This window comes from Eriocheir sinensis, chromosome 22 (genome assembly GCF_024679095.1).
Source record: "Eriocheir sinensis breed Jianghai 21 chromosome 22, ASM2467909v1, whole genome shotgun sequence".
In the NCBI taxonomy this organism is placed as follows: Eukaryota; Metazoa; Arthropoda; class Malacostraca; order Decapoda; family Varunidae; genus Eriocheir; species Eriocheir sinensis.
The window spans coordinates 15,810,200-15,831,369 of NC_066530.1; the positions used below are offsets into that span (position 1 = coordinate 15,810,200).

At 42.6% G+C, this 21,170-nt stretch overlaps 1 protein-coding gene across 2 annotated transcripts; it reads left to right on the forward strand.

Annotated features, from left to right (window-relative positions):
- Positions 1-223: 223 nt before the first annotated feature.
- LOC127002151 (glucose dehydrogenase [FAD, quinone]-like) lies at positions 224-9,780 on the forward strand. 2 transcript variants are annotated; one of them, XR_007755798.1, is made up of 14 exons: positions 224-1,031; positions 2,576-2,781; positions 3,009-3,198; positions 3,787-3,921; positions 4,400-4,521; positions 5,014-5,067; positions 5,456-5,569; positions 5,891-6,044; positions 6,250-6,410; positions 6,636-6,813; positions 7,097-7,167; positions 7,865-8,022; positions 8,312-8,551; positions 8,674-9,780. XR_007755798.1 is itself a non-coding variant. In XM_050867811.1 (13 exons), the coding sequence occupies exons 1-13, from the start codon at positions 878-880 to the stop codon at positions 8,460-8,462; spliced, it is 1,848 nt and encodes a 615-aa protein (XP_050723768.1). In that variant the 5' UTR covers positions 224-877; the 3' UTR covers positions 8,463-9,780. The 2 variants fall into 2 exon arrangements, 1 of the variants encoding a protein (XP_050723768.1); XM_050867811.1 differs by having other exon boundaries at positions 8,312-9,780.
- Positions 9,781-21,170: the final 11,390 nt, after the last annotated feature.

The following is a 21,170-nucleotide window of genomic DNA, read 5'->3' on the forward strand; positions in this document are numbered from 1 at the left end:
GTGAATCTACGGAAAAAGAAGACACTGTACTGATAACCAAAGTAAGAAAAAGATTCTTACGTTGATAACTTCCTAAACTGACAGTGTCTTTAAAATTACCTGATAACCAAAGTAGCTACGAGATTCTTACGTTGATAACTTCCTAAACTGAGTGTCTTTAAAATGACCTACGCTTGCAGTATCCTAACAGTGACGAAAGAAGACACTGCACTGATAACCAAAGTAGCTACGAGATTCTTACGTTGATAACTTCCTAAACTGACAGTGCCTTTAAAATTACCTACGCTTGCAGTATCCTAACAGTGACAAAAGAAGACACTGCACTGATAACCAAAGTAACAAAAAGATTCTTACGTTGATAACTTCCTAAACTGACAGTGCTTTTAAAATTACCTACGCTTGCAGCATCCTAACAGTGACAAAAGAAGACACTGCACTTATAACCAAAAGTAACTACGAGTGTTGCAGTGATAATAAGTACATAAGAACAGGAGTGAAAGAGATCTAAACTAACAATGCTGAAATAGTTACCTACAGACATTAACTTAACAGTGACAACGGTAAAGAGTAACTAAACAAATCGCAGTGAATTATAATTATACGACTTTCAGCAATATTAAAACGAAGGAGTAACTGTGATAAAACCAGCCGTGTAGTGCAAAAGAAAACATATTAAAGAAAGTCTAATCATAGAGTGCAGTGACCGAATTTTACCCACACATAAGAACAAAAAAACACCATCTTTGTGTGTGTGTGTGTGTGTGTGTGTGTTACTGAAAAAAAGAAAGCTGTGTGTGCGTGTGTGTGTATGTGTCTTAAGCTAACTGTATCTACGTGATAAGGGGGAATAACACACACACACACACACACACACACCATGTCAGCCAATCTCCTACAAGCCTTCCCCGCCCAAGTACTCGTGGGTTCCCTTCTGCCACTTCTACGAGCTGTCTTACAAACTGTGGTGGACGAGGCCTCTACCGCATACGAGAGGCCCAAGGATTTTTTCAGCCAGTATGACTTTATAGTGGGTAAGTGTGGGTTAGTGGGTATTCTTAAACAGATCTGTATTTTTCAGTATTTATAAACGTATCGGTATTTCAGTATTCTTAAACGTATCGGTATTTCAGTGTTCTTAAACGTATCGGTATTTCAGTATTTTTGAACGTCGGTATTGCAGTATTCTTAATTAAACGTATCGGTATTAGCCTACAGTTGAACGTATCGGTATTTCAGTATTCTTCAACGTATCGGTATTTCAGTATTTTTTAACGTATCGGTATTTCAGTATTTTTGAACGTATCGGTATAGCAGTATTCTTAATTAAACGTATCGGTATTAGCCTACAGTTGAACGTATCGGTATTTCAGTATTCTTCAACGTATCGGTATTTCAGCATTTTTTAACGTATCGGTATAGCAGTATTCTTAATTAAACGTATCGGTATTAGCCTACAGTTGAACGTATCGGTATTTCAGTGTTCATAACGTATTGGTACTGCAGTTGGTGTTTGCTAGCGAGAGTTTTACCAGACTTTTGCATAATGAACGGAAAAATTGACCATGAAAATCTGGTTAATCTCAGTGGCCTTGAGAAATGGTCGTAATTGGAATCTCTCTCTCTCTCTCTCTCTCTCTCTCTCTCTCTCTCTCTCTCTCTCTCTGTGTCTACTTATCAGAACATAAAAAAAACACCTATTTGTCTATCTATCTATAAGGGCATCCACCACCACCATTCTCTCTCTCTCTCTCTCTCTCTCTCTCTCTCTCTCTCTCTCTCTCTCTCTCTCTCTCTCTCAGTATTGTGCGCACTGAGGCATAACCGTAACCGCAATGCCTCACATCTGCGCTTGCACCAGAAACATATGGTTTTGACAAGTAAACATAACCCACGCGCCTTACTGGCCGTGATGAGTCTGGGTGAGCTAACGGTAGCCAGGCTTAAGACATAATGAGGGTTTTTTTATGAGGTCTTGCCTGAAACACGTCCCTCTCAGGCCCGGCGCATTGCTCGCATTTGCTGACACCCCACGACCAGCGGTTATTTATGGCGCCAGCGCCAGAAAAACCCTAGGCCTATAATTATGTCAATCCCTTACAAATCCATTTTTTTCGTCTCGATGTAATCAAACTTGTCTATATAATTCAAGTCAACCTGATCTATCTATCTGTATAGATATAGATATGTACGTACTTCATATATACATATCTATATGTAGCCTATCTGTCTATCTATCTATCATCTACCTATCTATACATATACTTATGTACTTGTAGTCTATATATTAGAGGTGCGCATAGAATGGGTATCGGTATCGGCAGTATCGACCTTTATCTTTAGTATCGGTATCGGTGTCGGCAAGGTGATATATATATATATATATATATATATATATACATATATATATATATATATATATATATATATATATATATATATATATATATATATATATATATATATATAGATATATATATATATATATATATATATATAAATAGCGTGACGGGGCCGCGTTCAGGACATGCCTATCAATCTGTTCTCAACAGTCTTTTTGTTCCGTCTCTCCCTACAGTCGGGGCCGGTTCAGCGGGCAGCGTGGTGGCCGGGCGGCTCGCTGAGGTGCCTTGGTGGCGTGTGTTACTACTGGAGGCAGGGGGACCACCACCGCCTGAGAGCTACGTGCCGGGCCTGGCGCCTCTCGCCTCTGTGCCAGGCAACAACAACTGGAACTATGTCACGACGCCCCAACACAACCGTCTCGGCAGCTTCGTGCAGCAGGTTTGTATGCAAGGGGCAGGAGAAGGGGAGATATGAGGCTGTTCCCTTGTCAAAATATTTACAGGCAGCTACACTTTTTTTTTTTTTATATAACAAAGAAGACAACGGCAAGGAAACAAAAACAGCAGCAACAAAGCCCACTAGATGCTCCTCACATTGCCATACTTTAGTTATCCTGTGAATCGTTGTCTTTCACACCAATGAGTAACTACCCCATACCCCCTCAGCGTGCCACCCTTCCCCTGGCGCGGGTGGTGGGCGGGGGCTCTTCCATGGGCGGCATGGTGTACACGAGAGGCGATCAGCGGGACTACGACCACTGGGCTGACCTCGGCAACCCTGGCTGGGACTACGGCAGTGTTCTCTACTACTTCAGGAAGGCCGAGGACTACCTGGGAGGCCACCTCGGCAAAACTGGTGAGGAGGGACACTTCAATGTTGCCGATTTCCAACCCAAAACTGTCATTCTCACCCTTTTAAAGAGCTTCATTTATAGTTATCATTAAAATCAGTAGTTATCGGTGTTTGTTTCCAGCAACCATGAGTCAGAAACCAATATGATGTTCTTGGTACGATAATCTGGCAATGCTCGGACACTTTTCTATTAGGGGTGTGGAGTCCGATGAAAGCCTTGACAAATGCATGAGCTTGGGTGCCGAAATGTTTGATAATACATAGTGTGTCACAATGTCACATGGTAAAAAATAGTCATACATCACAGCAGCCACTATAAATAAAATCCACCCCTCAAGAGAACCAACCAGCACTACCCTATTACCCACAGCAGCAAGAACCACCTAATGCTTTTCTTTTACAGTAGAGTTAACAGTTCAAGGGCCAAAAAAAGGAAACAATAATGAAAATAAAAAGCCCGCTACTCACTGCTACAAAAGAGTCAAGAGGAGTGGCCGAAAGATAGGTCAACTTCGGGAGGAGAGGTGTCCTGATACCCTCCTATCCTCCTGCCATCACTCCACTGTAAATCATGCCATTCCGTTTTTCTAGAGCCTTACCACGGGAGGGGCGGACCACTGGCAGTAAGTCCAGACCCTGGCGAGGGGCCCCTGTCGGTAGCCTTCCTCAGGGCCGGGGAGGAGTTGGGCTACAGTGCTGTGGACCCCAACGGACCACAACAAGAAGGTAGGTAGAACGCATGCCACTGAGGATACAACGATAAGCTTTGATATGCCAGGAGTGCAAATTTATAGGGAAATATATTATGAAAATGCACCAGACTGGGTTAAGGGAATAGACTAGTGATGTTTAAGTACAAAAACAAATGATAGGACGCTAAGAAATGGCTACAATGTGGATAAATTCAGGTACAGGGAAGAGATAGGCAAGAACTGATTTATGAATAGGTAGAACACATGCCATTTAAGACACAATGACTCCACCCGAAATTGACCCGTCTTTTGGCTACTCTTTACTTTTATTTTTTATAGGAGCAGCGAGTAGCGGGCTTTTTTTTTTACTCTTTTTATTGCCCTTGAGCCGTGTCCTCTGATATAAAATAATTAAAAAATAACTAAACAACTATAAAAATAAATGTATTCTTTACCAAATAGAAATCGGTCAGTCATCCAATGCACAAGTAACCCCGCCCCTGATACTACAGGGTTCGCACGGCCCCACTACAACATCAGGGGTGGGATGAGGTCCTCCACCGCTGGGGCGTACCTCAAGCCCGCCCTGGCCTGGTCTAACCTCCACATCCTCCACAGCGCTCCTGTCGCCAAGGTACAGAAGGCACTTGTGAGGCACTGATAGGCAGCATGCATGATAGGTAGGGCAGTGTAGTGTGTCTCAGTGTCATATGATTTAACCTGTTCACTGCGATTGGCACGGATTTGGCTTTCACTGGTAGCCTGGTAACATACACTCCCAGGTCTTTCTCTGCCTCTGTGGTGGATAGTGGAGTGTTTCCCATGTGGTATTGGTATGCTGGATTTCCCCTCCCAAGATGCATGAGTTTACATTTTTCTTCATTGAATTGCAGCAGCCACTTTTTGTCCCATTCCTGTAGCTTGATGTCTTCTTGTAGGAAATCCGCAGTCAAGGGGTTAAAAGAGTCATACATCACGGTACCCACTATAAATATAATTCGCCCCTCAAGAGAGCCAGCACTATAGACAGCACCTCAAAGGAAATGTTAAGTTTATAAGCAGCGAACTGTATATCAATGGAAGACCTGCATTTTCCACCACTAACTGAATGTCATCCTCCACACAGATTCTCTTCGAGGGCAACAGAGCCATCGGTGTGCTGTTCGAGTACGAGGGGCAGGTAAGTGAATGGAGCAAGGACTTGTTTTGGAATCGCTTTGACATTTACAATCTATAAGAAAACAAGAAACCACAACATTCTCGGTCATTCAATTTTTGCCACAAGCCATGAAAAGAAGGTGGGGTCTGTTTAAGCTTAATGAAAGTCATGGAGGGTTGCTTGTCCAAATGATGCCGACAAAAGGAGAGTGTTAAGACAGCTCTCCACCTAAAATTGACCTCTTACGGCCTCTCATTCTATTTTCTCTTGTTGGAGCAGCATCCAGCGGACTTTTTATTGTTGTTGATTTTGTTTATCGCCCTTTAGGTGCCTCCATTACTCTAAAAAAATAAATGAATAAAAATAAATGTCTGCCTCCTCATCCCCGTTCATCGCATCCTTCCCCCAGACTTTCCACGTGACAGCTGAGCGAGAGGTGGTGCTCAGTGCCGGGGCCGTGGCTAGCCCCAAACTACTGCTGCTGTCTGGTGTGGGGCCTAAGGAACACTTAAAGCAGCATCAAGTAAGCACCCCAAGGATACGCCAGTAATGCAAATCACCAATAACTAACTATGGATATGACGACTTCGTGTTTCCCACAATCAGCTTGAAGGTTTACTCTATACTCTTCAAACTTCAAGAGGAGGGTATCAGGACACCTCTCCTCCTGAAATTGACCACTCCTCTTGACTCTTTGTAGGAGCAGTGAGTAGCAGGCTTTTTTTTTCATTATTGTTTTCTCTTTTTTTGCCCTTGAACTGCTTCCTCTACTAAAAAAAAAAAAAAAAAAAAAAAAAACTAATCCATTTCAAGGTATGCATTCCCACTAGTGTTTCTCCCATAGGTAGAACTTGTGGCTGACCTTCCAGGAGTCGGACAGAACCTCCAGGACCATGTGGGTGTGTATGGGCTGGTGTGGACCCTTCCCGGCAGCCCCCCGCCCCTCGGACCTTTGTTCAACACCACGGCGATGCACCAGTACGTTCGCCATAGAGAGGGTGAGTCCGTGCCAGCAAGTTACGGCGAACCCCATAAAGGAACATAAAGGGATTAAATAAAGAGACTGATTGATTGATTGTACCGTAAAATAATGGCGCCCCAGAAGAAAAAGAAGTCAGTCAGAGAAGAAGGTAGTTTGGGGGACAGCATTTATAGCAGCCTCTAAATGCAACGAATGTCATGTAACTCACCATTGTCGCGCAGGTTCGTTCTCGGCCCCCCCGGAGGACTGTGCCATCGCGAGGGTGAAGGCGGGGGTGGACGGGGATGATGACCACCCTGATATTGGCCTCTTCCTCGCCCCGGTCTCCTTCGACACGGACAAAGGGCTCCTCACACCTTCCCCGTACGGCATGGACAAGACTGTAAGAAAAGCCACACTGTATTTTCTATTCTATTCTTTTTTTATTTTTTTACAGGAAAGAAAGCGGGTTCAGCCAGTGACAAATTGCTCTAGTATGGATGCAGAGTAAAACATCTAACACCATGGAAAGTATAGGATTGAATACCTTGGTTAGATTGCTTACATGACCCTGTGTTGGACTGTGGAACCCTTAACCCCAGGGACAATAGCTATCCCCTCCCCCCAGGCCTACCAAGAGTACTACAGCCGTCTTGCGGGCAGAGCCGGGTTCACGTTGCTCATATCTCTCCTGCGGCCGAAAAGTATCGGTTCCGTGACCCTGCAGTCCAGCGACCCTGATGTGCCGCCCCTAATTGACCCTAAATACCTAGCCCAGGAGGATGACCTAGAGATGCTGATCAAAGGTGAGTGTATGTGTGTGTGTTTACTTATGTACTTATATATTTTAAGTGGATTGAGTTAAGCTTCTAATGAGGAACAGAAGGGGAGGGGAGGGAGGAAAGGAAAGAAGGGGAGGGGGCCGAAGGGATGCAATAGACCAGCTTGTATGTATGTGTGCGTTTCCTCAATTATCTATATTTGTACATGACTCGAGTTCACCTTGTAATGACAGCAGTGGGCCAGTCAGTTAGTCTACACACACTGCTTTTAAGAATCAGCTAATGTCAATGTGTTCGTCTCCACCAGGCATACAGTTTGCTATTAAGATGGGCCACACGACAGCACTCAGAAGACTCGGGGCTCAGTTTCATAACCAGGTGAGTACAAGACTTCAAATCAGTAGCAAAATTTAACTTCCTGCCTCTTTTTGTCACTCTCAATTCTTCTCCCCATTTGACAGTAGCAAAGTTTGACCTCCTCCCACTTTTTGCCACTCTCAATTCTTCTCCCCATTTGACAGTTGCAAAATTTGACCACCTCCCTCTTTTTGTCACTCTCAATTCATCTCCCCATTTGACAGTAGCAAAATTTGACCACCTCCCTCTTTTTGTCACTCAGTTCTTCTACCCATTTGACAGTAGCAAAATTTGACTACCTCCCTCTTTTTGTCACTCAATTCTTCTCCCCATTTGACAGTAGCAAGATTTGACCACCTTCCTCTTTTTGTCATTTTCAATTTTTCTACCCATTTGACAGTAGCAAAATTTGACCACCTCCCTCTTTTTGCCACTCTCAATTCATCTCCCCATTTGACAGTAGCAAAATTTGACCACCTCCCTCTTTTCATCCCTCTCATTTCTTCCCATTTGACAGTAGCAAAATTTGACCTCCTTCCTCTTTTTGCCACTCTCAGTTCATCTCCCCTGCCAGTTCATCTCCCACTGTGCTGTCTCCTGTTTTGAAGAACTTGACTGTTAGGAAAGAGGAAAGAGAAGGAGAAGGGAGGGAAGGAGGGAAGGGGAGGGGAGGACCAACACAACTCTCTCCACACAGTAATGTTCTCACCTCTTACAGCCTCTTCCGGGATGTTTCAAGGAGGCCGAGGCAGGGGACGAGGATGGCTACTGGAGGTGCTACATCCGGCACATGGCATCATCCTTCTGGCACCCTGTTGGCACTTGCAAGATGGGGCCCTCAAGTGACCCTCTCGCTGTGGTGGATGACAGACTAAGGTAAGGTCAAGCATTAACCCGGTAGCAGCGACGAGCCAAATTTGTGGCTTTACAGCGTACCAGCGACGGGCCAAATTTTTCCTTGACATAAAAATCCCAAAAATAGAGGATACATAAACTGATCACAAATGCATTGAAATATATTATGATTTTTTCTCATAAATTCGTTTAGAGGGGCCTTTAAGAAACATGATCCCTGCAGGTACCAGGTTAAAACTAGACACAAACTTAAACCAGCATAACTAACCTCACTATGCCTGTCCGAGTCAGCCATGCCACGTCCTTCCAGGGTGCGCGAGGTGGAGGCGCTGCGAGTGGTCGACGCCTCGGTCATGCCAGCAATAGTGTCGGGGGGAACAGCCGCTGCCACCATCATGATCGCTGAGAGGGCAGCGGACTTGATCAAGGCGGACTGGGACATTGATGTGGACTTGGCCTGAGTTTTTTTTTATGGAGATTGATGAAGGGTTAAATAATATGGAATGCTTAATAAGACTGTCTGTGAAGGGATTGCACAAGCTTTATCAAGGCAGACTGTGACATTGATGTGGATTTGGCCTGAGTTTTTTTTTTTATGGAGATTGATGAAGGGTTATAATTTGGAATGCTTAATAAGACTGTCTCTGAAGGGATTGCACAAGCTTTATCAAGGCAGACTGTGACCGAAGTGGATTTGGCCTGAGTTTGTTGTTCATGGCAAAGGAGATTGATGAATGGTTAAATAATATGGAATGAAAAATAAGTCTGTCTGTGAAGGGACTGCACAAGCTTTATCAAATGTGTAAGTCCAGAAATGGTTGAGAGATGCAAGAGATTGTCCACCATATCAAACAGAGAAATGGACACCAGACTTGGGTAGAGGACCTGATATGTTGCTTAGTTCTCTGTCTGTCTGTCTGCCGGTCTGTCTTGAGAAATGGACACCAGACTTGGGTAGAGGAACTGATATGTCTTTTAGTTCTCTGTCTGTCTGTCTGCCTGTCTGTCTTGTGAAATGGACACCAGACTTGGGTAGAGGAACCGATATATCTCTTAGTTCTCTGTCTGTCTGTCTGTCTTGTGGGTCGTGAGGAAAGCACTAAGGAGATACTAGATAAAAATGTCTGCAATGGCACTAAACTATGAAGGTACTAAACTACAATGTCTGCAAATCTTAGGTTGTCGGGACTCTATCTATCAAGGGGCTCTACAGATCACGACCCAGAAGCGGGTTACGCTAAATGGAAGAGGCTGTAATTTGAGAGCTGTACGGTTGCTTTCCTGTTGACGAGGTTAAGTCATAGGAAGGAGATGTACGAAGCAGTCTTACTCATTTTTTCATCTCCCTTTCCATCTTCTTGTTCTTCTTGTTGCTCATCTTCTTCCTCTTCTTTCACTCATGTATCTCTTCTTCTTTTTCTTCTTCCTTTTCTACTTCTTCTCTCTTCTTCTTCTCTCTCTACTTCTTCTTCCTCTCCTTCTCTCTCTTCGTCTTTTCTTCTTGTCCCTCTTCTTCTTCCTCTTCTACTTCTCTCTTCTTCTTCTTCTTCTCTCTCAACTTCTTCTCTCTTCTACTTCTTCCTCTTCCTCTCCTTCTCTCTCTTCGTCTTTTCTTCTTGTCCCTCTTCTTCTTCCTCTCTCTACTTCTTCTTCTTCCTCTTCTACTCGCCTTAGTTCCAAAGTCCACCATTACGAGGGATGAAAGAACAAGGATACTGGCTAACTCTTGCATTATGGAGTTGACCGAATGTTTCTGTGAATACATACTACTAGTCACAAGTGCTTGGTGTCTGATTATCTTCCTCTATCTTTATCACAAGTGCCAAGTTCTAAAAAGTGAGAAAAGTAAGTATAAAGTTGTCTTCATTCATCCCCTTCCCTGCACAGTCCATCCCAGCAATTATTAACCCCTTAACTGCGGATATCCTACAAGAAGACCTCACCAAGCTACAGGAATGGAACAAAAGTGGCTGCTACTAGTTATGCACCTTGGGAGGGGATATCCAGCATGCCAGTACCACATGGGAAACACTCCACTATCCACCACAGAGGCAGAGAAAGACCTGGGAGTATATATGTTACCAGGCTACCAGTGAAGGTGAAATCCGTGCCAATTGCAGCGGACGGGTTAAAATGCCACTTCTAGGTTTGTGAAGCCCCCTAGCTGACTCACGTTCCAGGAGCCCACACGTAGAGCCCTCCGAAGGTCAATCCTGGGCCTGGCTCTGCGGCCGGGCACCACTTCTGTACCTCCCCAGTCACACCCAAAACAAAAAAAAGAGGGACTATAGTGAAACAAAATTGTCGAGTCCATTGTGGTGTTGGTTCCCACGGATCCTTTCTTCCCCTCTGCTCTGCCACACAGTCCGAACACCTAACCCTTCCTCTCATATGTTAGCTATAGGTAACATACAAGAGGAAAAAATAGGTGTCAGGACTGTGTGGCGGAGGAATGGGGATGAATGGACCCATGGGAGCCAACACCAAAATGGACCCGCCAATCTGGTTTCATTACAGGCGGCCCTTCCTCCTTCAAGCATTAACCCGGTAGCAGCGACGGGACAAATTTGCGGCTTTACTGTGTATCAGCAACGGGCCAAATTTTTGCCATGATATAAACCCCCAAAAATAGATGATGCATAAACTGATCACAAATGCGTCGATATATATTATGAAATGGTTTGCGTGAGTGATGATTTTTTCTCATTTTTCTCGCTTAGAGGGGCCTTTAAGAAACATGATCGCCGCTGCTACTGGGTTAAAGGTCCTGTATGCTTTGCCCTGCACCCGTCGCTGACAGCAGACTCGCCCAATGTGGATGAATGGGGCAGAGTGCTTCAATGTCTCTCCCTCCAAAAACAAAACATTAAACTTGCTCAAAGTTTATTTATGTTCAACCAAATAGAATATGCACTTAGTGCTTTGACTATCCTTCACAAGGTAAATATTGCTTAGGAGAGAAATATTCTTTTAATTTGTACTGGATACAAAATATATTCCATAGCATTGAAAACAAAAGTAATTGCTAACTCAAACTAAACCTCACAGGGAAATACTTCAGCTAAGGCACACACACAGTATTTTGGATTGCAGTACAAGTCAATTAATCCAGATATTAGTGGGCCTGCGCCTGTTTGAATTAGCATTTTGGGGGACTCAAACATCACCCCAAATCACCATAAAAATTACACCATACTCAGCGGCAGTACATTCAGTTAACCTCTTGTAGCATTGCAACATAAAGATAAACAATCCTAACTGAGGGTCCTGAAGGCAGACAAAAATATGTGATTTCCAACTTTCATCCTATTTATTACCCCAACACATTATACTGCTGCGTCAAAGAGAGTACGGAAGAATAATGACTTGCTTATGGATAGGAAACTTAAAGGATCATCGGGATAGTGGTGAAATAAAGCTAACAAAATATTCCTTTCCATCGGTGTATGACTTTGTGAACATGACGATAAGAGAAGAACAGACGGAAAAAAAAAGAAAACAAAGATCCTCGTATGTACACCCACACACACGAGAAAACATTCCATACACACACACACACACACACACACACACACACACACGCACCAAAATGGAAAAAAAAAAGGCTCGGCGAAATATATGTTGTTGGATATGATGATGGTCTTAACGATTGTGGTGGTGATGGTGGTGAAGGTGATGATCGTGTTGGCAATAATGGTGATGATGATAAGGTTAGTAATATTCATGATGGTGAGGCTGATGGTGGTGTTGATGATCATGACTGTGGTGGTGGTGATGGTGATGATAATGATGGAGTTTACAATCATGACTGTGAGGGTGATGGTGAGGGTGATGGTGATGGTAGTGATGGTGATGGAGTTTACGATCATGACTGTGAGGGTGATGGTGGTGAGGATGATGGTGATGGAGTTTACGATCATGACTGTGAGGGTGATGGTGATGGTAGTTGTGGTGATGGTGATGATGATGGTGGTGGTGGTGGCAGGGGATCACTCATGCTGTATCTTGATGTTGTTCCTGTTCTCCTTGCTGCCGCTGTTCCTCTTGGCCTCGTCCCCGACAGAGATGATGAAGGTCACTTTGTCGTCTTCCTCGGTGTGCTCCACTTTGATCCTCTTCTGCGCCCTCTCGATGTTTTCCGCCACCTATAATAAAATAAAAACGTACTCAGATTGCATGGGGTTGACCTTCTTCCACACTCTTTATTTTCTGCCGCCACTTTCAATAACAAAATAGTAAGTACTTAACAGCCTGCACGAAAATTGTGTATCTTTTTAGTTTGATACACATTAATCTGACTGTGGTAGGCATCTGGTGGTTGTATTTTTTTCCTTTTCTCTATTTTTTTTCAGTGATGTTAAGGTTTTGACCATGATAAAAGAGAAGTGGATGGCTTTTAGGGACTTTTTAACACTCCAGAAAGAATACATTGAACCCAAAACATTATATTCAGGCACAACGGTTGAAGGAAAAGGCTGTAGGTGCAAAAAATAAATAATAATAATAATGATAACAATAATAATACTCTATGGCAAAATATTCTAGGAGGTTAGGATACATTTACTTCATGGCGCAATACACAAACACATCCACGATTTCGATACTCACAGTTCTGTTAACATCCACACACGACTCAATGGCATCAGCAATGAGTATTTCAGTGTTGCAGTCTTGCTCAAAACCCATATCGTCACGGCTATCATTGAGGGTGTTTATGAAGAGTGGGGGTCTCGCCTGGCGGAGGTACATGAGGTAGAACGGAGTGTAGTTTGTGGTGGTGTGCCGGGAAGTGTTGATGCCGTAGACTGCAGATCCCAAGACCCTGTAATACGATCAGAACTACAGTAACAGACGAGACTTGGAAGTGTTAGAAATTGAGGAAGGATCAGCACTGGATTGAGCAAGATGGAGGAGGATCATTGCAAGTCCAACCCAAGTCCAAGAATGGGAGAAGATGGACGGTAAACGAAGAAGAAGTAGAATAGAAGAAGAAAAAGACGACTACAGTAACTGACAATGAGTAAAAAAAAATATATATATCCTGGGAACATCTACTCAATATCTACTCCATAATAATGACAATGAGCTGCCTGGTTTTATGAAGACTATGACTGCCATGAAACTTACTGATCCCAGTCATCCTGGTTGGCATTGCAGGACTTGTACACGGCAGCTTTCACTATTCGGTTGGTTGCTTTAACTTGCCCGTTTATCTGGGGGTGGTGGGATGATGTCATGATTTCCTTGATGCTGAAGAGCGCCGGCATGTTCTTGTTCACCTTGTAAACAGAGAAAGAAATGTTTTGAAAGCTCTAAGAAAGTGAGACACATTTCAGGGTGTAAAATAATTATCACATGTTACAGTAACACTAATGACTTGGTTGGCATACATTTTCAGAGTAACTCAACCAGTATATATATTCCTCATTTTGCCAACTGCACATAATAATATATTTACCTCATTAACAAACTCCCTTCCCAGATTAGTAATTATGTTGAGTGGCGGCCCATAGGTGTGAATCATGTTTATTATGGCCCTGGCGGCACTGGCTCCAGACTTGTCCCTCAGCGGGTGTGCCACCACCCACTTGGTGAACATGTCCGTCATGGTGATGATGTACTTGTTGCTGTCAGCAGTTTCCCTGAGGGGGCCGATGAGGCCCACACTCAGCACCTCCCACCGGCCCTCAACCTTGATGGGAGGGAATTCAGGAGGCAGATGGTTTCTTTTCTTGCAGGTGTGACAAGTGGGACAGTTTTTTATCTGAAAATCGCATAATGAACATAACTGCACTGATGTGTAAAACTGACAGAATTCACAAGGCATACAGTAAAACTTTGTCAAATACTTGTGCCAAAGTAAGTGAATCATGAAAGTAACTCAAAGAATGATTGAGTGGAAAAAATGTAGCACTCTTAGGTGTTTATGGAAAGGTATAGTTGTCTGTTCTTTTAACTATTATTACATTCTTCTTAATCATTTTATACTGCTTGATATTTGTAAGAAAGGGCAACGTGTAAAAAAAATAGCAGACAGTCTAGGAGAAAGCAGTTTGAATATGATGGACTTGTATTCTCCTTATGCTTCAAGTGTTCAAATTAAACATACCCAGTCTCTGACATCATTTGTTATGGACAGCCAATAATACTGCTGCTTAATTTTCTCTTGAGTTCGCCGAGTTCCCTGGTGTGAACTGTTGTCATGAGCCTCCTGCAAGACCCTTTTGACCTCCTCTTCAGATGTCAAGACAAGCCTTTTCTGGGGTGCAGGTGAATTGGGGTCTGTTTTGGGCCCACAGTAGTAGACTTGGTTCCCTGCAGAAAAAAACAATTATATTTTTAGTAGCCCAACGAAGAGTGAAAACTCCTCTATGTAAACAAAAATAAGTAACAGTACATCAGATTCAGAGCCTGATAAAGAGAAAAAGACATCGCTACACATGCAACCATACCACACTACCAGATCCCATATCACTATTTCACTGTTGTTTTTTGTTTGTGTAGAAAATGAGTAAATCTGAATTAAAATAATGAGACAAAGACATCCAGAACCTACCGTCAACCACAAAACTGGCAGCTAATTTTCTTATGCCGCTCTTTTCCTCCGGTGTGACTGACTCTGCATATGTTCCATGCTGCACGTAATGTATGGCTTGCTGCAAGTGAAGGAAGGTATTCTTGTCCTTGCGAACCATCGTGGCCTGTGGAATAATGAAGCTTTAGCAGAAAATTTACAACTGAAACATTTTATTTGCATGCTCAACCTTTAATTTTTTAGACATTATCTTCTTGGCATTTGTGTAGGGAGTAGGGTGGAGCAATCTGGGAACTCTATCATCACCTCCGTCAGACAGAGCTCGGCCTATGTGTGCGGATCAATGCGGCGAATAAAGGTCAATAGCGTCACCCATTAAGGTAAGTAAAGGTCAGTAAGTAAAGGAAATGGCTCTCAAAACACATACCAAAGTTTAAAATGAGTCTTCCCCATCTTACCTATCCTTTCCATTCCCTTTCCTTCCTATCCATTCCCTTCCCTTCCCTCCCTAACCTTCCCTTTCCTTCCTCCCCTACCCAACCCTTTCCTTTCCTAGCCCCCTTCCCTTCCTTTCCCTTTCCATTCCTAGCCCCCTTTCCCTTTCCTTCCCGTCCCTTTCCCTTTACATTCCCTTTCCTTTCCTTCCCTTCAATAGTAAAGTTTAAAAATGAATCCTCCTTCTCAAGCCGCCATTTTATCCTCTAGTACACTTCCCTTCGTATATTCCACCCCTGAAAATAAGCTCAATGACATCACCTACCCATACAAGCAAGACCAGGGCAGCAGGAGGAGGAGGAGAGGAGAAAATAGTAATAATAATAAAAGGTTTCCAAGGAAGGGATGAATGTAAACAAAGCCTCTTCCTCACCGGTGCTGCGCGAAATTCCTCCCCGCGGAAATATGTCACCCTGCTGTCCACTACGCATGCGCACTGGGGGACTTTTATATCAGGAAAAACTATTAATTTGCCTAGAATGGAGTGATAGGAGTAATATTTAGGCCTAGGAATAGAGATTTTTTGAATAGGTTGACTCTTCCTCTTCCATTCTCTCCCCTCCCAGCATTTGCCATTTTCTGCTGCCATTATTTTTTTGTATTTCCCTGATTTCCCGCTCTCATCCTAGCTTGTCCTCTTGTGATTGTTAATATTACCCACCAGACCACACACAAGACCAACAGACCAAACAATCATAACATCCATTAACGTGAGGGTAATTGTTTTTAAAATCTGCCCTATGCGTTTGTTTTAAAGTCTTTTCTGGATTAAAAGTGTTGCTCTGATGTTTGTGTCATATATTGGAGCCGCAACAGGACAAGTAAACGATAGCAGTGAGTGAAATATATATAAAAAAGCAAGCACCTCCCTCTGCGAGCTAGTTTGCGAAACAACGGTCCCTTGTCCCTTGATAGAGTACCGACAACCTACGATTTGGACGCCATTTTTAGTCCGTTTTCCTCCGCGCTTTTCAAACACTGGCATACGCTCCCTCTCTTGTGTTTCTTTTTCACAGCCATACAGATCGTCCACTGAAACTGAGCACACTTGTGTCAGACCTGCACACCTTTCCCTAACAGCCAGCAGCCAGTGACCTCTTGGAAATTGAGAGACAGTTTGTATCTACACCAACAAATGAAGCCAACCCAACATCACCCCCTTATGAGTTATGAGCTTTACGATCAGCCACTGTCTCATCTATTAAGGGCGGAGGCTGCGGCCTTTCCAACGGGGTAACTTTGATCTAAAGCTAAATAAGTATAGATGAATATAAATACATATATAGACCTTGGCTTTGTCCAAGACTCATGCCAAGGATTTGTCTTCGATCAGTCTGTCGCAATCTTAACCAATGAATCCTTACCGTACACAGACAGCCCGAATATCCCAAGCTTGCTAAAAAGAAAAAAAAAAAGGCTTTTCAAAACGTAACCATTATTTTTTTCTTTCCTCTCTCCTATTCTTCCTTTCTTCCTTATTCCTTTCCTTCCTAAAAATAAGTGTTTCATAATGCAATCATATTTTTTCCCTCTATCCTTCTTTTTTTTCTGCCTTTCCTTTGAATTATTGTAACCAGTTTTCCTCCTCCTTCTATCCCTCCCTTCTTCCTTATTCTTTTCTCTTTTCCCCCCTAAAGATAAGTTTTTCATAGTATAACAAGTTCTTTTTTTTATTTCTCTTTTCTATCTTCTCCTTTCTATCCTTCCCTTCTTTTTTTCTTCCTCTCCTTTGATTTTCGTAACCAGTTTTCCTCCATCTTGTCCTTCCCTTCTTCCTTATTCTTTTCCTTCCTAAAGATAAGTTTTTCATAATATAACCAGTTTTTTCTTTCTCCCTTCTATCCTTCCTTTCTTCTTTTTTTTTTCTTCCTTTCCTTTGATTTTCGTAACCAGTTTTCCTCCCTCATATTCTTTTCTTCTTCCTTATCCTTTCCTTCCTAAAGATCAGTTTTATTTCATAATGCAACCAAGTTTTTTCTCCCTTCTATCCTTCCTTTCTTCCTTTTTTACTTTTTCTCCTTTGATATTCGTAACCAGTTTTCCTCCCTCCTATCCTTCCCTTCTTCTCTATTTCTTTTCCTTCCTAAAATAAGTTTGTCATAATGTAACCATGGAATTTTTTTCTCTCTCCCTTCTACCTTTCCTTTCTTCCTTTTTTCTTCCTCTCCTTTTATTTTCGTAACCAGTTTTCCTCCCTCCTGCCCCTCCCTTCTTCCTTATCCTTTTCTTCCTATAGAACAGTTTTTTTTCCATAATGCAGCCGTTTTTTTCCTCCCTTCTATCCTTCCTTTCTTCCTTTTTATTCTTTCTCTCCTTTGATTTTCGTAACCCGTTTCCCTCCCTCCTATCCCTTCCTTCTTCCTTATTTCTCTCCTTCCTTTCATCTCACATTCGCCTAAGCCAAGCCAAATCCTTTTAATCCAGCTTCAATATTATTTGGGGACATGATAAGGGAATTAATTGCTGGTTTTTGCTTTGGTTTATGCAAACTAATTAAATGTAATTATTTGATTTTCATCAGCCATTGTAAATTTTTCAGTAGAGGCGCGACGTGTTGTGTGAAATTACAGTCTTCGGGTAATGAGTTAATTAGCGCCGGCACGAACACACACACACACACACACACACACACACACACACACACCAACGATGCCAGATTGCCGTACTCAGCCTCTTATATTCACCAACTTCCGACCCCAAAACTGTCTCCTGGGCCCCAATAACTAGATTCATTTATATTTATCGTTAAAATAGTTAATTCCTGATGTTTCTTGGCAAGAGTTAGGCGTCAGAAACCGGTAAATACTATGCTCTGAGTACGACAATCTGGCAACGGTGACACACACACACACACACACACACACACACACACAGCCCTAATCTATTCAAACCTAACCATACCCTAATTTAACCTAGCACCCTACCCTTACCCTAACCTAATCTAACCTAACCCAACCTAGCTCCATATATTTCTGAGCCATGGTCTCTCTCTCTCTCTCTCTCTCTCTCTCTCTCTCTCTCTCTCTCTCTCTCTCTCTCTCTCTCTCTCTCTCCGGTGAGCTTAAATCATTATAATACTTCAGTTCAAGATTCATTTTCATTATCAAAGAGACGCAGGAAGTCTTGGTAATATAGTTTGTTTTCATCATTATTCAGAGCCATAATGAAGTGCTATAGTCCTAAAATGTTTTAAACTCAAGAATATTATAAGTTCCAAATAGCTGTTCGCCATCTGGGGCTGTAACATAAAGCAAAAAGAAGAAAAATAAAATGTTTGCACTTTTTATTATTCTTTGTTGAAACTCGTGGCGGCAACATCTATCAAATCAAATCCCATAGACTTTTTTTATTTTTTGCGCCGTGTATAATCAAAAGGCATATGGGTAGGAAAGTATGTATTGAGTGTATGTATTTTCTAATGAATGGTTTGTTTCTACTTTTCCTGATCATCTAACGTGTACACTTATAGCCATATATGTAAAAAAAAACATGTATTATAAGGAGGTATTTTCTCATGGATGACTTGTTTCTACTCTCCTTAATCATTTATATGTATTGACTCCATAAGCATGTGTAAGAGATATTTGTTAGTAAAGGTTCTGTTCCAGCTCTTCTGTAACCATTTTCCTGTATAATCCCTAGGCATTTATATGGGAAAGCATGTATAGGGTGTAGGTATATGTTTTTTTTTCTGTTCTTAATTTACATCGTTTTCTTGTAAACTCCAAAGGCATATGAGAATGAAAATATGGTGTCGGTATTTCTCTCATGAATGGCTGTTTTCTGCTCTCCTTAATAATTTTCATCTATATTCCTTAAACAGAGACGTAGGGAAAGATGTAGGCTATATAATGAAAGCACATACAGGGTGTCGGTATTTCTCTCAGGAATGGCCGTTTTCTGCTCTCCATAATCATGTTCCTCTATATTCCTTAGACAGGCACGTAGGAGAGCATGTATAGAATGAAAGCCTTTGTAGGTGTCCATATTTCTCTCACGAATGGATGTTTTCTGCTCTCCTCAATCATTTTCCTCTATATTCCTTAAACAGGTACATAGGGCTATACCATATACTGTATAGGGGCGGTGGAGGTAAAGTACAGGGCAATCTATACACTAGCTTCAGAGGGAGGCTGCTGAGGTGAGCCGCGGCGACATGACAGAAAGATATTTGAGAGAAAAGAGACACTGGGACCGGCCGCCCTTGCTACCAGTTTTACGATCTGGGGGTGGTTGGGGCGGCCAGCAGGTCCCCGAAGCCCCTGTGGTGTAGGCCGCAGGTCAGCTGGGCCGGGAAGCACGCGAGGTTTATGGCCTGACATCCTCGCTAGGCCTCTGATATTTTAATGTTTCGGCGGGAGGCATCTTGTGTGAGGGTACTATTCCTGGTCGAGAATGTACCGTGCAACTTCCGTTCTCGCCTCTCCTTCAATAGGTTATCTGCATTAGGCGTAGGTCAATCTTCTTCCTCTTCTTTTTTTCTTCTCCCTTATTCACCGTCACGAGTATGTAGTCCCGACGTTCCCTTCAATGCCTCTGGGTCCGGCGGGCTCTTGTGTTGTGGCTACAGGGCTCTTCCTCCTCCTCTGACCCACCCTTACTATTATCCGCGCCCTTGACAAAAAAAGGTAAGGGTCCAGTAAATTCATTCAAGCGATTACTATCCCCTTTCGCCCTTCTCTGTTGCCTAGTAGCAGCCTTTTAACTCTCTCGCCCCGTGCTGCGCCATTTACCGCTTTGTCTGTTGCTGTTCGGCTCCAGTGGGCGTGTAAGCGTGTTGCGTCGTCTGTTCTGTGGAGGGGCTGCACACGGCCGGTCCTTCCTCTTACATTCACAGCCTCACGACCCGGCTACTTGTCTTACTGCTCTCTCTCTCTCTCTCTCTCTCTCTCTCTTCAGTCATGTTATTTAAAGATGATGACGAAAGTTGCAAATCCCAATTAGCTATTCAGTTAGAGGATAACGATTTTTGTATGTAGAAAAGACTTGTTCAGAAGAAGAAATATAGAATCTTACGAAATGATTTAGTCTGTAAGTCGGGAAGTCAGTCAGTCCGTCCGTCAGTCAGTCAGTCAGTTCTTGTTTCGTAATAGAATGGAAGAGAAATTATGCGAAATTATGCGAAATGGTCCGTCAGTCCGTCAGTCAATCAGTCAGTCAGTCAGCCAATCAATCAGTTCTTATCTCGTAATAGAATGGAAGAGAAATTATGTTAAGAGAGAAACAGACAGATGATGGAGAGCTTGATATCTATAAGGAACCAAGTAGAGCGATTATTAAAGTTCACTGGTATTTGTAAAGTGATAGATTAGTAATGCTGATAAATTGATTATACGAGAAAAAGAAGTTTGAACCACCGCAATGAATATACAGAATATATTAAGTCAAGTTCATGGACAAAACTGGTTATCAAAATAGGGCAGCGCATGAATGAAACAAACTCAGCAGTCTTGATGTTAGTGAAAATACAGGAAAATACAGTTATTAAAAAGATTCAAATGGAGATTAACTACATTTACGAACGGGGGAAAGGGGAAGGTAGAGCGCTGTTGTTTTAGTAGAAGTAGTAGTAGTAGTAGTAGTAGTAGTAGTAGTAATAGTAGTAGTAGCAGTAGTAGTAGCAGTAGTAGCCTATAGTATTGAGCAAGAAACGTAATATCTGTGGTAGAGCTGAAGCAACGGAGAAAGCTTGGGGAAATTCTAAGCAGCTTCTCCCCTCCCTCTCTCCGTGGCCTAATATTATAATTATGTTCAGAAAAGTCAAATAATTATACGTTACTGAACCTGTTAGGAGGAGCACGAGAACATAAACACGAAAGCCAGTCTAATGTTCTTGTTCAAGCTAAGAGATGGAAGGTCTGCTCAGTAAGTGTTTCCTGAAACTATCATCGTTTACAGTTAACCTAGAAATCTTATTATAGTCATATACTAAGAAAGGAAATACACCTATATCAAAACCTATACACCAACGGAAACACGGCCTAATATCAACACTTCTACCCGAAAATGGCCTCTTCTTTATCTATTTTTGATTTTTTAGGAAAGTGAGGAAAAGAGAAGGGCAGAGAGAAGGGAAAAGTGGGGTGGGAGACGATGAAGGAAAGTTGAAAAGGAAAAATTGATGGGGTTCGGGTCACTC